Source organism: Apium graveolens, chromosome 2 (genome assembly GCF_009905375.1).
Source record: "Apium graveolens cultivar Ventura chromosome 2, ASM990537v1, whole genome shotgun sequence".
Lineage (NCBI taxonomy): Eukaryota > Viridiplantae > Streptophyta > Magnoliopsida > Apiales > Apiaceae > Apium > Apium graveolens.
Genome location: NC_133648.1, coordinates 26007097 through 26025177, shown reverse-complemented (window position 1 = coordinate 26025177; position 18081 = coordinate 26007097). Strand labels below are relative to the sequence as shown.

The window sequence follows — 18081 nt, the reverse complement described above, 5'->3', positions numbered from 1 at the left end:
CACCTGTGTTGTGGTTTGCTGTGTCCGTGTTTGTTGGGAAAAAAATGACTGATATGTGTTTTATATTAATTTTATATTTTATTATCATTATCCTTTTATATTCATTTGACATAATTATATTTTATAAATCTCATATGAAAAATAGTTTATTGTAATTAAATAAATACTTCCCACGTCCCTAAATATATGTCCATTTGGTCAAACTTGACCATTTTTTAACTGAATTTACACCTATTATATAATTGACAAAAATAATTAAAATAATATCATTGGAAAGTACATTTAGTCTATTTTAAAATGTAACTTGCATATTTGAAAAATAATTAATCAATAATTTTTTATATTAATTCAAAAATTGGTCAATTAGACTTCTAGAAAAATAAAATGGACATGTAAATAGAGACGGAGGGGGTAACAAAAACTATTGATTTTATAGTATAAACTTGATAAAAAATATTTTTTGCTTCTTCTAGAAAATATGAAAAAATTTGACATGACATTTTATTAATAACTTAAAAAATTATATTGTTCAGAAAAAAATATTTTTTTATCAAACGACAATACTCATCTAGTATTCAGATAATCAATCATCCAGCAATTTTATTCATCCAGAAAAGATAGTTCAGATTTAACAAATGACCCCTTAGTGATTATTTTTTTTCAGTATAATTATAACATAATACAATTTATCAATCATAAACATTTTATGGATTTGTCATTACCTTTTCAAAGACCTCTAAGAATACCTTTTTTTTCCACTTCAGGAGCCTAACAATATTTAGATGAACGCATGACTTGACATCAAAAAATACAAGATTAGAAATTTATATAATAAAGAAAGGAATCTTATTAAGGTGAAATACTAAATTATATGTTAAAATTTTGTTTTACAATTTGTTCTTTTAGCGGTCAAAATTGGATTCCTCAAGGAAAACGTAACACTAATTGACCAGCTTGTATAATTCCAGGAGACTCGCTCGTACAAGAACTTTTTCTTACTATTAAGTATTAATGTACAAGCCACAACAGAATTTTGTGTAAAACATACAGGAAATTTTAGTTTGGCCATGAATGCATGGAATAAAATAGGGAAACAAGAGTTTAATTAAAGCTTAAGAATGAAATAGTACAGACTTTGTATTGAAATGGCTTGTTTTTACCTAAACCCAAGGTGTTTGCACAAGGTATACTTATTCCTGTGTAACAACTTTCCACAGAAACCAAGTTCACAGTGTATGTATCTTTTTTGTGTACAGGAGTATTTAGACTATTGTCAGCTGAAGCTTGGGTCTATTTGGCTGGGGCTCTACAACCTCCATATGAATGTTCACCGTATCGAGAATGCTGTAGCTGACGCTGCCATCCATTTTCTTAATCTTCTGTTGTTGCTCATCTACCGTCCATTCTCCTCCTCCCTTCTCACCTTTCGCAGTCAAGTATACAGGTCCTTCAATACCATATCTATACAGAGAAATGATAAAACCCAAACATGAATGACAAAAAAGAGGAAAAAGAATGACAATATCCTATATAAACGGTAAGTGGTAACAAGCTCATCCTACTATGCTACTTAAAAGGAATGTGCTCAAAATTCAAAAATCCCAGCCTACTTTACAGATCATTTGTGATAATGATTTCCTGCTAATGGAAATTCTCAATGCTCGATAGATACTACAGCGGAAGGTGTGTCTTTGGTGCACAGGAATGAAAATGTGAAGCAATCTAACAAACACAAATGCAACAATATAAAAATGTAAAGGTGAGCTGGCCATACTTGGGTACAAATACAATAAAGCCGTTTGATCTTAGCTTCACTATTCTGGCTTGGGTATCTGTGGGTCTGCAAAAGTTCATGCACAATCATGAGTGAGAGAAAGGGCGTTGAGGGGGGGAGGATCCAAAATCCAATTCACATACCTTTTCCTGAAATATATGATTGTATGGAGCTCTACTGAAGCACGGCTTGCCATTTGCGCATTTCTATGCCGATAATTTAGATCTGAACAAAAACACACCAGAAGAAGTGATTCATTATCACCAAAAAAAACAAACAAAACGATTCAAACAACTTAAAGCAGCTTTTGTGTTGTTCAAGGTTGTATGAAAAATGGCAATATAGTCGTCAATATTTCAAGAATGAAAGCCTGCTAGATATGGCAAACATAACAAACAGAAAACTTGACATAGATGGTCAATAATCCATTTGTCATTTCGCTTACTTGTTAAGACTAATAGCAGTCAATTTGGTATTTACCATTGTTATAATGATAGATGTTAATCAGATGTCTGGTGTACAGAAGTCGTATACTTTAGGCATAATTAAGGGGCAGATGAAAGAGGAAATCGTAACACATTAATCACTTGCAGATAATATAGCATTTTTTGTTCGCCATATAGTTTACTGTCCAGCTTTAAACAGAGAGATTTGCTTGAAGGAGAAGTTGGTCACTAAAAATGGTAAAGTGCAGTTGCTATTTTCACTTGAATTTTTCAGTTTCAAATTATTTAACAGGATGTATTGGCTTTCTATATACATCAAAAACAGCATATAAGTGTCTTACTATCAGCAATACTGGTAAGTTGGGGTCTGTCTTGGAAAATATTTGGAAGCTTGTATATTCCTAAAGATGCAGCAAGCAATCTGTGTACAACAACATCTGCAAGAAAAGAAAGTGAAGTCACATAATTAGAATAGTTCTGTAAATAATTTATCAATCTTAAATTTTTCAGTAACAAATATACATTAATTCTGAAAGTATTTATTGACCTGCATATCTCCTGATAGGGGAGGTAAAATGTGTATACAGCAGCGCTGCAAGTCCATAATGGAAAAACTCTGGGGGGCTGAGATCCCCGCTACAGAAATATACTGCCTGAATTTGCAAATTAACTACATAAATAGATGCAGATATAATTTTTTATCACAGAAAACACATCTAACTTATTTAGCAAAAAAAAAACTCGTCTATCTTACGAGATTGAAAAATACCTGTGACATGCATCTCGTTGCAAGTATACGAATCAATTTATTGAAGTATGGATCATCACCCTGAAACATTGTTATTGCACTCGATGTTAACTTATACACAAGTGAAATCACAGGGAGAGTTCAGAAGAAAGTTATTTACTAAAACAGAACCAACTTACATATTTTTTTTTTGTAAGATGCTAAATTCTGTAATATCAATGACACCCAGACCCAGCTATACTAAGAATATGTAAAGACACTATTACGGCCTCAGCAATATATGCCATCTAATACAAATATTATTTCACATAATTGGCCGAGAAACTGAGGTTTGGGTCAGAGCAGAGGAGGCATCAGCTTTACAAAATTAAAGTGACCAACAGACTCACCACTGCAAGATCAAGAGAATCAGCTAGTGCCTTCGATGAAGACACGTCCAAACTGATACCAACAGCACCAGCGGTACGTAGCAAAGGCTCAAGCATCTCTTTAGTTGGACTAGGATGGCGCCTGCAAGAATACATATAACGGTATAGTAGCAAATCAATAAACACACGGATTTATCAAGGACAATCACAAACAGACTTTCTTCAAACATTCATACGGTAATTCATTAAAGTAGCATACATGACATTTTACACGTTCGAAATGGATCTGCAAAGTTCATTACATATGCATTAAGAAAAAATATGTGATGCTTTTCTTAGCATGAATATAGGATAGATACAGTCAGACCTTGTGACTGTTTTGCTTCTTGACAATCTGCATAATTAAGCATGTCACCACCCTAGATAATTTGCAGTGGCATGTACTATACAGGGATGGTGTTATACCTTGGCCAACACGTACTTTGCAACCTAGTGTTGACATTCAAACTCACCTCATGGGAATGTTAGAAATTCCGTAATGGTGGAGGCTACTATTTGTCAACAACGGCAACAAATTATAGATCTATTCTACCACTTGATCTGATGGTATCTTGCAGATAGATACACACCGACACACACAGAAATTGTGAAAGGCTTGTTCGCAAAATCTATTATCAGGCAATGTTTTTTCTGCTACCAAACTTTTGCAGGGTAAGAGGAGAAAAAATAAGAGAACATATATACCTTAACAGTGAACACATTGGAAAATGTTTCAGAATTTTTTCAGCAACTGAAATGTTAGCAGCAAGCATAAATTCCTCAACCATTTGGTTTGCTTCCCTAATTTGATACATACCTACAAATGCAAGTCATTTCATTATTAGCTTAAAAACTTACTTTAAAGCTAACTTAGAATTCTAATAACAAAGAGATATGCAAGATGAGCTAAATGCAGGACACAAAACGAACTGGACATACCTATTTTTAATAATCACATTTGGTCATCACAAAGCTGAAGGCAAACTTAATAATGCTAAACAATAATTAGGAAAACGAAACAATATTTTATTTTGTTGACAGACCAATATCTAGAGGATCATGAGTTTCAGTATCTATTTGAAACTTGACTTCAGCAGAAGCAAGCGTCAGTGCCCCTCTTTCAATCCGCCTTTGCCTCATTATCTACAACAAAACAAAAATCTTGAATACATTATCAAGGTTAAAATGTTACAAAACATGCTGACCATTTTTAAAAATGAAATATGAATATTCTTTGTAAAATATTCTGCAGTCTTGACTATATGATAATTTTAAATCATACACATACCTTTGCTAAAGAATTCATATTTCTTAAATCTGCAGTCAAAGGATCCACCATGCGCCTATAAAATTATAAAATTAGTAAAAGTAGAATTTGTATTATAAAATTTGTACCTATATTAAAATTATATATATTATTCTTAAAATTTAATTCTATAACATTATATTTTTATAGTTTTTATTACAATATACTTGCATCCGTTATTACTCTTTTGATTCTAAATTTTCTAAAAGAAAGTTATTAAGTATTGATTAGTTAAATATGAATATTTATTAGGTTAAGTCAAATATTAAGTTATCGAATTTTCTATTATGTGCCCATGGGCACGTGATAAGCGCGGAAACTTATAGTTTTAAATCAATTTGATTGGTTCATTTTTTATAATAGTAGTGGACCCCTGCATTCACACCAACTACACCAATCAATTTGATCTAAAACTATAAATTTCCACGCTTATCATGTGTCCATGGGCACATGATAGAAAAACCGTTAAGTTATAACTTATTAGTAAAAACAAAAATAATATGACTTTGACTTGGTTTAAGTTTTTGTTCGAGTAACATTTTATTTTTAAGTATAAAAAAATTATTGAAAGCAAAATGATAAAATTCAAGGTATAAAATTTATTCCACATTTTACCATAATTTTATATAATTTATTTTTAGTCTTAGAAGATGTTATAAGAAAATAATATAATAAATAAAAATTATAATTTATTGAAATGCATTAATATGTTAAATTTAGTAGGCCATGTATAACATTTTTCTGTTCATTTATTTTTGTGAATGGTTAAAAAAAGATCTTCACTTTATAACAACACTATGTTTCGAATGGGAAATTATGAACAGTACCCTCCTGGTATTGGATTTTACGAATAGTACCATTTGACATTTTTGACTTCTAAGTGGTACCATTGCATATGGAACCATTGCATATGGAATGATCCATCTAATATCATTCTATAGAACAAATTTTAATTGAACGTTATAAAATTATGAAATATACCATTATATAATTGACTTTTTTCATTTAATACCATTAAATGTTTTTTACTTCTATGTGATACCATTTAATATTTTTGACTTTTGTGTGGTACCATTTTCCCTTTACTAAAATCATATAGTTTTTTCAGAATTTTCAAAATTTATCTATATATTTTCCCTACTAAAAAAATAATCCTCTTAATATTAGTCTTTCATATAAGCGTCTTAAGTTATCAATTAGTTTCGTGTCCAATTTTATAATAAACTCTAAATAAAAATTCAATACATATATTTCTTTTTATTTCACCTATTATTTTAAAACAATTTAAAAATGATTATTCTTGTTTAAAATTATATACAATAAAAGATATAAATAACAAATATTAGTGGAATCTGAAATGTCCCTATTTCTTATTTTTTTTAATTAAATTATTATATTTCCTTTACTCGAATTATAGTCACAAATATGACAATATAGAAAATATAAATAAAAACTTATAATTTCTTGAATTACTTTAAATTAGGTAAATCGATATTATTTCTCTAATCCCCAAAATGTTCCTTTTTTGCTTATTATTTTTTAATTATTCAGATTTTTAAGTAGAAAAATATATTTTATTTAAAAATAAGAGAATATATCCCGATTGGCACCATTGTACAATTGGTTTTTTCATTTCATACCCTTAAAATATCATCTGGCTAACGGATGACTAGTGGTTTTACATAACGAAACAATAGTATCATGGTATTCCTTAGAAGTCAAAAATGTCAAATGGTGTCATTCTGAAAAACCTATATCAAGAGGGTACTATTGATAATTTCCCTTTTTTAATTTGTTTTTAACAAAATACTAACTTTACAAAATATAAGATGTTTTTCATTGACTACATTAGTTTTTTTCGCTTTGACTTGTCTTGCCCAGTTAAAATGTAAATATAAATTTTTAGATATAACATAGGCATAGGTTTGTAATTATTTTATTTTGTAAATGTTAAAATTGACGTTTAGCAAACATTATAAATTTGTAGATGTATAGGCGTAAATGTCATTATAAATATGGGAAAATTTTATATCCAGAGCAATATTTTTATTTCCATAGCATAACCTATTAAAAAGACAAAACTGCCCCCCATGTTAGCACAATAATAAAAAGTAAATTAAAAATAGTGAGGGTCGTTTGGTCTTTTCAGTAACTTTTTGCTCTGAAAGTTAAGTTTGTGCTCTGAAAATAACACTCCCTAAATATGTTGATATAGAGGCAAAGGTGTCTCATGTTAGTTTATGATTTTTTTATATGTATTTATGTTTTATAATCTATTGGTAAGTAGGTGTGCATGTTAGTTTAGGTTTTTGTGTCGATAAAAATATTGTTTTCACTGTATGTGTTTTTCGTCTCTTTGCAAGCAAGTAAGTGTGCATGTTAGGTTGCTTTCTGTTTATAAATATTAATCTTTACTATAAATTTATATTAATATGTATGTTTGTAAATTTTAATTTTTACTATAAATTAGATCAAAAGAATTGACGATATTGAGTTAAGATTTCAAATCTCTAACTACAATTCTATAGTATTAAAAAATTCTAGATTCTTCTGAATTTTTATAAAATGATGAATTTAAGTCTATTATATTATAGTTTTATATTTAGTTTGTATTACAATATGCTTTATTTCAAATATTAAGTTATTACTTATATCGGTGGAAACAAAATTATTATGGATTTGGCTTGGTTTAAGTTTTAGTTTGATTTCTAAGACATAACACTTCAGTTTGCTTGAGGTTATAAGGTATTTTACCACTTCAGTAATCAGTCAGGGTTGTAACTATTTGATTTCTAAAACGTTTACCACTTCAGTAATCAATTAGGGTTGAAACTATTTGATTTCTAAGACGTTGTAGCTCAGGTTGTAAACTTTAGGGTGAATTACAAGTTTAACCACTTTCTTATATAAAATAAACAAGAATAACCAATTTCAGAATTTTGACCAACTTTATCATTTGGAATACTCAACTGGCAGTAGAGTATTCACTAGACATTAGATACCCAACTGTCAAAAGAGTATCACATATATAAAATACCCAACTACCATTGGAGTATCTTATATAAATTGCCCAACTGCCAGTCGAGTATCCAATCGGCTAAAATTGGTCACTTCTTCAAAATTGTTATTTTGGTTATTTATTTACAAAAAAAAGTAGTTATATTTTTCATTTTTCCTTTAAAAGCTTGCATTTTATGGAAAATCATAGTGTGATATAATATTGCTAGTAAATATTTAGAGGTAAAAGTTTTTAGTTTGGCTAAAAATTTCTAAATTTTTATTTGTTAAATAATTTATATGTTGTTAGGTTGTACTACCTCCGTCCCCCTCATTTCTTTACATTTCTTTTTCACTGCTCGGCACGCAACTTAAGGCGTATATAAAGTACAGTTTCATAACTTATTTTTAAAATTTTCTTTTTCTCAATAAAAATTTAAACATTGAAGTTTTATTCAGAATAATTTTTTTTAAAAAATAATTTATGGAACTATATTATATAGAAGTTTTAAAATGCGTGTCGAACCATCCCTCTCAAATGTAAAGAATTGAGAGGGACGGAGGGAGTATTTGTTTATAAAATTTGCATTGAAATAATAAATATGTTTAGGATGTTTAGTTTGCTTAAAATCTTCTTTTTGAGAGTGTTAAACAACTGTTGGTGCATGTGTCTATAATTCAGAAGTTAAAAATTTTACATATAAAATAATAGGGGTAGGTATGTGGTTAAAAAATATGCACTTAAACTTTTGATATTTCCAAGTGTGTTCCATTAGAAAGAGGTGTGTTCTGTTAGAAAGGCTGCGACATATAATAGTTATATGCATACTAGATTAGGTTTATGAATTTAGGTGTGTCTGGTAGGGTTGTGACATAATAGTTATATGTATGTTAAAGGAGATATAAACAACAAACATATTATATGACTAAAATCTTAACAAATACAATATACAACAAAATCACAGTGCATGACCACTAAATTATATAACATATCTTCGTTGTGAGCTTGAAAATTTTTGTCATTTTCGATAACTAGACTATTCAATGATATTAAGGTTTCATTATATTGCAGTTGTATCACCGTAAGGTGCATATTCTCTTCTGTTATTACTTTACTCAGATTTGACCGTTGTTCTTTTGATTCTCTCTTCTCTTCTATTTCTATGTCATTGATTGTTTTCAATTCTTTGGATTTTCTAAGAAAGTCACCGAATGCCTTAGTTCCGATCTCGTATAATCACAATTGTTAACTAAGGCATTAAGTGACTTTCTTAGAAAATTTAAATAATTCAAAACAATTAACGACAGAGAAACAAAAGAGAAGAGCGTATCAAAGATCAACTGTGAAATCTGAGTAAAGTAATAGCAGAAGAGGATATGCACCTTAAAGTGATAGAAGTGCAATATAATGAAACCTTAATATCATTGAAAAATCTAATTACCGAAAAGGACAAGATGTTTCAAGATCACAATGAATATATGTAACATAGTTTAGTGGTCAATGGTCACTGTGATTTTGTTGTTAATTGTTGTATATTATATTTGTTAAGCTTCAAGTCATATAATATGTTTGTTCTTTATAATAAATGGTTTATTTGAATGTAGTGCGTCTCTTCGGTTAGGTTGTTAGGTTGTGATGTTTCATTTAGGTTATAACTTCCCATTATGATGTCATAATCAGGCTTGACGATGATATATACTAATGATTGGCAATTTAGTGGCAACTTGCCCAAGTTAAAATATTGAAAATTGACTATGGATCAAAGATATTGTTTGTGACATATATATATTAAATTATGTCAAATTTGTGTTGCTAATCAATTCAAAGCTACTATAATTTAAGGCACAATATATACAAGTTGAAAAAACAATATAATAAAGTCTGAGATCCAATTAAGTAACAATCACGTTTAATTAGAGAACATTAAAGAGGGAGCACCTGTCATCCATCCTTGCTTGCGCTTCCACATAAGACAATGCTGCACATGACTTGATTACACTTTTTGTAAATCTTGTAGAAATAATTTCGGCTTCAGATGTCATTTCCTGAGATAATTTAGAAAATAAATAAGGCACGTTCAGCCAACTGTCACAACTGGAGTATTCAGAGGCTCTGAGATATGCACATAACTCCTATTACAAACATAAATTGGCATGCTGTAGCAAAAATCAGTCAGGCATGCACAATTTCAATGATTGAACTTTACTCCTGCATTTAATTACATTAACTACCGCTCACACTCCCATACTGTATTTAGTCCCAAATCTAATGATCTTAGCCATAATTTAATTAACTAGGGACATAAAATAATATTGTGTACTTGATATGTATATCATTTAAGTGGACATACTTTGGAGACGAGGCAATTTATTTTTCTTACATATTACTCAAGTAAATGCACGTAAAAGAGGTGACTGGGTGTGCTAGCATTTCTAGGAGAATACCATAAATAAAGGCTTTTATTTTTAGGACAGCATTGATGCTTCTTAGAAAAAATTAGAGTTCGAGACAAAAAATGCCAAGAGGTTTCAAGTTGGCCATTGGTTACAAACAACAAGAATATAATGAAATGGCTAAGGTTTCAAGTTGCCCATTGGTTACAAAGGGAAATGTGTGTGTGTGTGTGTCCAAGGGCTAAATGGTGGATTATATAAGGCTTCATTTACGTCATCAGAAACAAGAACTCATCAGATCTTGCGGGATGCACGCCCTTTAGAGATCAAAAGGCAAAAATATATGCGTGTGTGTGTGCCAAGGGCTAAATGGTGCATTATATAAGGCTTCATTTACGTCATCGGAATCAAAAACTCATCAGATCTTGCAGTATGCACACCCTTTAGAGATCAAAAAGCAACCTACTTCAATACCTAGATATCAAATATAACCCACTTCCGAGATGAAATTCTGAGATACAGCTGCTTAAGAATCTTACTCACTTGAGGGAATAGAGGAACACTTACCCAAATAACAGAAAAGGCCAACCTCTCAACATCAGCTCGAAGAGAACATATATCTGCAAGTTAATCAGATCATAATGAGTTAAAATAACCTTTACACAGCAATCATCTAATAGAAGAAGAAATTAATAACCTTAGAGGAAACCATACTTTTAAACTCTAGAAGGTATATAAAATTTTAAAGTTTAACTCTAATAATTGAAATTATACCTTCTGTCAGAGGCTTCGGAAGCATGTCAATACGCCGCTCAACAAGGTAGACAGAAGTACCTCTTTGAGTAGCCTCGTCATCAAGAGGAGTTCCGGAATGAACAAAGTTTGTGACGTCGGCAATATCTAATCAAATTTTATTAAAGATCTACAGAGAACATAATTGTAGAAAACTCTGTAGGCGAGGTTTATGATGGACCCCAAAATCCATTTAATCTATGCGGTCACTATAATTAGCGTGATGATTGAATAATACATCAAAAAGATAGAAGAGAATAATGATCAAAGTAGTGGAACAAGCAATAGTAAGGCCCTAGAATAAGGTAAACTATAAGTTAAAAAAAAACAGGAAGAAGAAAGCAAGCAGGCCAGATACAAAATTACATTCACACAATGCAATTACAAAAAATTGTTTTCTAAAATATTGATAAAAGAAGATACAAAATTATAAAAACTGAGGCAGACCAGAAGTTGACAACAAAAGAATGGAAGAGAAGAAGACAAGAAAAAACGAATGAGATAAAAAATTAAAACCACTCAAGTGAACTAAACAAATAAAATGGGAAAAAGGCTCAACTGCGAACTATCCTCCAATTACAGACAGATATCTCGTGTTGCTCTCAGAATAATCAGAAGTACAAAACAAAAACAATAAGGCCAGAAAGATATCTCATGAGGCTCTCTCTCACCCACAGGCCCACAACTAAGGCACCCACTAAAGCATGTGCCCAGACATGGGTCTGTAAGACAACTGTGACCCTGGTACCATGTCGTTATGAAAATTCTGGGGAAAGAGACATGTGAAGGTAGAAAATTATGATATAACTTATAACGTGCGAGTAGAAAATTTTATAGACTGCAGCAAGTCAGAATAGACATTAGTAATTGTATAGCATACATCAGAACTGTTCCCCCTCCATAATCACGCTGATTACAATAACCGGGAACACCAGTATTGGTTAAATATTATCCAGGGCCAATGAAAGAGAATTAATACCACTAGCATGTTATATTACATATGGTCTAATCTTGATGTACCTGTAGAACTGTTTGATGGACCATTAGAGTTTGATTGGTGTTCATAGTATTTTTTTCCTCCGTTGTGAAAACTTAGCAAGTCAACAAACGCATCTTTTTCCTTCAACATGAATAATATCTAGCAGTCACAATAAAACTACAAACTAGCAACTTGTGTACAACGCGATAGAAACACAAATTGCTGATACTGTGCTATGATTTATTAAACTGGTTATGACATTTAATCTTACACTGTCACGAATGAGTACTGAAACAGTAAATCTCATCCTGGTTTGGGACAAGTGAGAACCATATATTGGCCCTTCAGATGTTCAAGTTTAGACAACTGATACAGGGAGTAATAAAATTGTTCTAGTGAGAAAAAAAATTAAATGTTTGAACTGCATGTCCAAGACAGTATAAAGAAAGTATGAATGTCAGACAATAAAATAGGATACGGACTCCTACTTCATAGTTTCCATTTGGAAAAGCAGTACAATGTAACGCATCGTCAATGTCCCTGCATCCTGCACCAAAACAGAAATGCCTAATTTTGTAAAAACTATCATTCTTGCTTCTTGGGTAAATTAATAATTATCATTAAGTCTTATCTGATAGTTTGATGAATCCAAAAAACAAGATAAAAAAATAGAAATTGTTAGCAGTTGTTAATTTATTGCTCAATCACCTGGAGGATCGACACTAAAGACACGTATGTGACGCAAATCCTGCCTAATTGGATTCCCCAAGTCTTCGGGAGACACAGACCAAGGAATAGGTGGCAGGCAAGCCAAGACCTGGGAAGAAAATGGTCTTGCATCTATGTCATTCTCAATTAACACTACCTGCAGTATCCATAATGAGTATTGCAGTCAGAAAAAATCCCAGTCGGAAAGAATCTGAACTTCTGACAAGAAAGATGCAAACTTCAAGGACGAGAATGAAATACATGACAACAGGAACATTAAAGCTAAAAATATATGAAAATAGAATTCTTTTATATTTTTTTTTAAAAGAGTGAATCTTAAATCTATAACTGTTTATTATATACTTGAACCAATAAAACAAATTAATAACAGCTTACCTCGGTTTCAGTGTCTCTATCACCTATTTGTCCTATAGTTCTCACATAGTGACCAGAAGGAAAACGAGACGAACAGTCCCAGGAATCAACCGCAACAATAATTCTTTTATCCATAAGATTCTCAAGCTGTCGAGTTTGAATTCTTATCTTCGGAATTCTGTTATCTTTAGAGACAAATAATGCATGGGCTATACCAGCATTACCTGCGGGCATAGGCATTGGCTCTAAAGATCCACAGTAACTGCACAATGTAATGTTTATTTAATGAATACAAATCAATGTCATAGCATCAACGACAATAATGAGTTAATTCTGCAAGTCATAAATGCAATCTTTACCAAGTAGATTCATTTAAAGACTTGCAACATCAAAGAACCACAAATATCAAGAGCGTGATTATAGCATATACATCCAAGATTGTTGCAAGTTCAGGGTAAAACAAAATGCCTTGTGTGCCAGTGGATTTCAGAATTGAATAGGCTGGTCAATAATACTAGGCAAAAGTCACAAAATAATCTTGTAAAAAGATTTGGAAGACTAAATTTTAATGTTCTGGCCAACTGATTGCAACAAAAGAATAAAATGCAGGTGAGTACATAGCATGAGATCATGCACCAGTAGAGCAAAAGCTATTTTACACTGAGGTATAAACAGTTGATAATGAATAACTGTCCTGGTATTTGAAATGTGTTCCTAGTAAAGGGTGAAATTTTTATGACACTGGAGGAGATTTAATAAATGGAAGGAAAGGAACTAACTGCAGTACCAAACCCTGAGAGTTAATCAAATACCCACACGTCTCAACAAAATCCCACATGGCTTTCAGGAAAGGATCATATAACTTACGAGTGCCAGTTACGCTTAATGACACCAACAACACGCCCAGCTGGACGCGAAGGGGCAGAGTTTGTGGTTCCATCTGATCCTTCTAGATTTGCAACTCTGGGAGCATCATCAGCACTGCCCGGGACAAGATGAACATCTTCTTCCGGTTCATCTTCTGAAAAAATAATAAATCGTAAAGACTTCTTATGCAATCAATGTGTTGCTATAACAAGAATTTAACGGTTCTACTTATATGATCATGTACAGGGAAAACTTAAGGTAATGAAAATGTAACAGGAAATTAGCGATTTATTTGTGGAAAGGACTGCTTAAATATATGGATTAGTCATAGCATATAAAAGAATAAGATAAGAGTCAAAACACTGCAACAAGTTTCTGTAAAAAGCAGGAAGAACTCCTTGACTGCTAAAGAAGTTAAAGAGAACTTAGGACAATCTCTCAGTCTGGGAAATCGCTTCAATTATTCCATAGGTCAATTAGTTAGAAATGACACAAGACTACCTTCGCTCACATGTTTCTGCACACAAACAGAGGAACTAATGTATTTCCTCTGATCGTACATCCAGTCATCCACTTCCTGTGACATCACTTCACTCTACGGCCTACACCCCACCTCAATTCCTATATTACTGCCACTCTGCTTGTGATTCTTACAACATTATATCTAATAGGTCACATAACAATGTTTTATGTTTCTAAAAGTGCTCACACTTGGTCGTTTTAGGCTTTAATTAATATTGATTAGCTCTTTCGGTAAAAAAAGATAGATTCTCCATCCCGTACAATTTGTTACACGGATACTACTTTCAACGAAACTGTCAGACATGTACGGACACTTCATACCTAACTAAAACAAAGTAAAGCTATTTATGTTATATAACATATAGATATGATTGAAGGATGCAGCGTACTAAAGTAACAAATAGATATATTTGATTTTAAGTAAATTTGGTACACACAGCTTATATATGTGTTATTTATATTATAGAACAGTGTTCCTCGACATTACCATATTGCACATTAATCTTCTATCCACCACAGAAGATTTTAACACTGAATGTCATTACAAAATCGGATTTGAACGCATAACCTTGTAATTTGTGTGCACCAAATCAACATTACATTAATTATATAAGTACAAAGGCGTATACACAAAGAACCTAAAAACTACGAAATAATTTGATATATATATATGACAAATAAAATTATGTTTTTTTGTAGGGGGGGTCATGTTAGATATATGCATACATATTTTATTTAGCATCCTGTATCTGCACAATTTTTATTACAGTGTACCTTCATCGGCTAAAAGTAGAGACTTCTCTTCCTGCCATTGTTCTTGTGGAAGTAGTTCAACGGCTACTATATCACCATCAAAAGCCCGATTCATGTTGGGACGTCCATAGATGATGATCTCATCACCAATACTTTCACTCCCAACATATGCTTCAAATGGATTGTAACGGTTAACCCGAAGTTTTCCTTGATGGTAAATTCTACTATGCAAGCCAGCAGTAATTTCTGACATTGGCTTGTGCTGAATCAAAGCAGAAGATATCAATTTTGAAAGGCAGGAATTTATTTAAAAGTAGCAGAAAAAGTAAATGGACAACAACTGCAAGCACCTATTGCCAACAATACCTCGGTGTAAATAACTTTTCTCTTTGAAGGTCTAAGATCTTCAGAATCTATCATATGAACATCATCAGATTGTGGACGAACGAGAAGATCAAGCAATTCCGGTTGACCAAGCGATTTTACAAATGACTCAACTGAAATGGAGCAAATGAATAATACTTTATCAGTAGGATATAATTGAGTCAATTAATTACTTAAGAGAAGTTACAGTCAGTCATTACAAACCTGTCTCTGCAGAAATGCCCTCTTCAGTAGCCTTCCTCTTATTTTCCCTGTCATTTGTAATCAGTAAGACCCGCACTCGGCTGCCAAGATGATTCTGGTACCACTGAGTTGCCACGCGAATCGCTGAACAACCAACAGAGTCACAGTTAGAAATTAAAATTACATGTTAACAAAAGTAGATAACACTAATTTACTATCTCATACAATGATATTTAAAATATAAAATTAAAAAACGTGGGATGCTTGTCAGCTCGGCATGGATTCAACCTCTATGCATCTGTGACTAACAAGGAAGAGTTCAGCTGATTATCTTCAGCCCAAAATTGTGCTACAAGTGTAGTTATTACTTATTATGGTGCCCGCAAAAACTCAAATTCTAATAAAATATTTATATATACAATTTACTGATTACATATATTTACCCTAATTCTGATTAGAATAAAATGTATGGACTATTAATAAGTATGAATCCACTACATTTGCCATTACTGATTACACTAAACCCCTTACAGAAAAATAAAGCAAAAGAATTAATAAAAAAGAATGTTGTCTTAGAGAGAATGCCAAGATCAAACCTCTGTCATTACGATCATTTGGACTTTCACCGACCATAGTCTTCACATATGTATCCCTATTAAAAAAACTTTCCAATAAGAAATATTATACCTTAAACAAATTTCATCATTGTAAAATGCACAATTTCTGATTCAAACTAATAAAATCCTAAATTTATGCTAATGCATAGTATCACTTTCCCATCAGCTACTACTGCAAAATTAAATTAAAACCAAACTCTACTTCCAAATAGCAAATAGCAAAATGAAGATAAAGGCGAGGCATACTTGTGATATTCATTAGAGAACACGAAAAAGTTCCTGAGAGAATTGCTGCAAAGCGCCCTAAGTCTATTATAAACCGAAAGATTCTTATTCTTCGCCTCCTCCAACACCACCGACAACAGCACAACATTATTAATCGCCGGATTCTCAAGCAAATCAATCTAATCAAATTTCAAAAACAAGCAAAATTCAACAACACAGACACACAATTCTTCACATAACTTCAACATGAAACATTTGATCACAATTACCTGATTGAGCACGACATTCGTATCCAAAACAAGTACACTCGATACCAAAGAACTCAACCGAGCATCTTTCGTATCGCAAACTTGACACGACGGAGCTCCGCAGTATATATCATCTCTTAAATAATGTTCTCTAACAACCTACAACAAAATTATAGATATAAATGTAATTGAATATGTGCGCGCTGTATGTATTAAATTTGAATTAAATTTAGAGCTAGGGTTTAAGAGATAACAGACCTTAACTACTTTTCCTTGGCGTGTTTTTCGAACGAATGATTTGCTCTGCAACATTTTAACAACAAATGCTTTAATTTGAAAACAACGTAGATAATATGTTTGTTTGAATTGTGTGTGTATGCACAAAATTTAGAAGAGAGGAGAGTTAATAGAGTCTGCAAATTTGAAAGAGAGATGACAGTGTGTTCCTAGGGTTTGGTGGGTGCAATTGTTTCAAACAGGGCAGCTGTTATTTTCGTTTTTGTTAATTTTGCTTTTATGTTTTTTGTTCCATTTTGTAATTCACTTCTTGGTTAACCGATTGATTAATCGGAGGAGTTTAGAAGGTCACGACTTTATTAGTCGAAAACTGGGTTAAAATAAGTTTTTTTTTTAAATCAGTCAAAAATCGGACGAGATAAGATTAATAGATGGATTCGGGTCGGGCCGAAACGGTTAAAGGGTGGAAATTGATTAAAAATAATTTTTTTTTCAAAAAGATAAAATTTATAATAATAGTTAATATTTAATTTAATAATAATATATTAACTTATTACGACTATTGTATGCCCAATGAATGCTCTTATAGTTGTACAACACCTTAATAGTACCTTCTATTGAATCACTCTCTTATCTCTTCCAGCTTTACTAGATCGATTCATTCACGAATTTATATATTAGCATGTCATAAATTTATATATAGTAGTATCTAGTATGTACTAATTTTTAAACTACTTGTCAGCATTTTTACAGAAATTGAACGTTCAGCCAAAAATCGACCAATTTATCGGCAAGATTGTTGCTGCCGATCTAGTTTTGGCGAATCGCTCCATTATACAGTTTGGGTCAAATCGGGACAAAAAGAAAAAAAATAGGTCATTATAAACATAGTTGATCGATCGAAATTGTAATCGGATGGTTTGAAACTTGGGTGGTTGTGTAGGTGTTGTAACATCGAAGTTGTGGTTGTCTCAATTACTTGTGTATAGTATGTAATTTAACACTTATAACAATCAATTGAAAAACAGGGCACCCCTCTTTTATGTTTTGTATCAAAAATGAAGTCTTAAAAAACTTTGCTATAAGAGAGATATAGTTTTGACTTGAGTCAAGCATAAA

The 18081-nt window shown here is 31.8% G+C and overlaps 1 protein-coding gene across 2 annotated transcripts; it reads right to left on the bottom strand.

The window, feature by feature from the left end:
• Nucleotides 1-980: 980 nt before the first annotated feature.
• LOC141707159 (exosome complex exonuclease RRP44 homolog A) lies at nt 981-17239 on the bottom strand. 2 transcript variants are annotated; one of them, XM_074510184.1, is made up of 24 exons: nt 16984-17239; nt 16747-16884; nt 16499-16656; nt 16232-16287; nt 15657-15779; nt 15435-15565; nt 15090-15330; nt 13794-13947; nt 12948-13188; nt 12552-12708; nt 12322-12390; nt 10847-10972; nt 10640-10692; nt 9618-9724; nt 4664-4718; nt 4419-4518; nt 4081-4192; nt 3358-3478; nt 2990-3049; nt 2768-2873; nt 2562-2657; nt 1918-1999; nt 1775-1840; nt 981-1461 (listed from the first exon to the last, which is right to left on the bottom strand). In XM_074510184.1, the coding sequence occupies exons 1-24, from the start codon at nt 17035-17037 to the stop codon at nt 1263-1265; spliced, it is 2805 nt and encodes a 934-aa protein (XP_074366285.1). In that variant the 5' UTR covers nt 17038-17239; the 3' UTR covers nt 981-1262. The 2 variants fall into 2 exon arrangements, with proteins under 2 accessions (XP_074366285.1, XP_074366286.1); XM_074510185.1 differs by having other exon boundaries at nt 13794-13944.
• Between the last annotated feature and the right edge of the window lie 842 nt (nt 17240-18081).

What these genes read in the sequence shown, in the direction of transcription:
- LOC141707159 (XM_074510184.1), bottom strand. Translation starts at nt 17,037, where the DNA reads ATGTTGCAGAGCAAATCATTCGTTCGAAAAACACGCCAAGGAAAAGTA. An exon ending in ATTAAGCGTAACTGGCACTC is followed by an intron (nt 13,189 to 13,793) that starts GTAAGTTATATG and finishes TACATTGTGCAG; the next exon opens with TTACTGTGGATCTTTAGAGC. An exon ending in CTTTAGTGTCGATCCTCCAG is followed by an intron (nt 12,391 to 12,551) that starts GTGATTGAGCAA and finishes GTTTTGGTGCAG; the next exon opens with GATGCAGGGACATTGACGAT.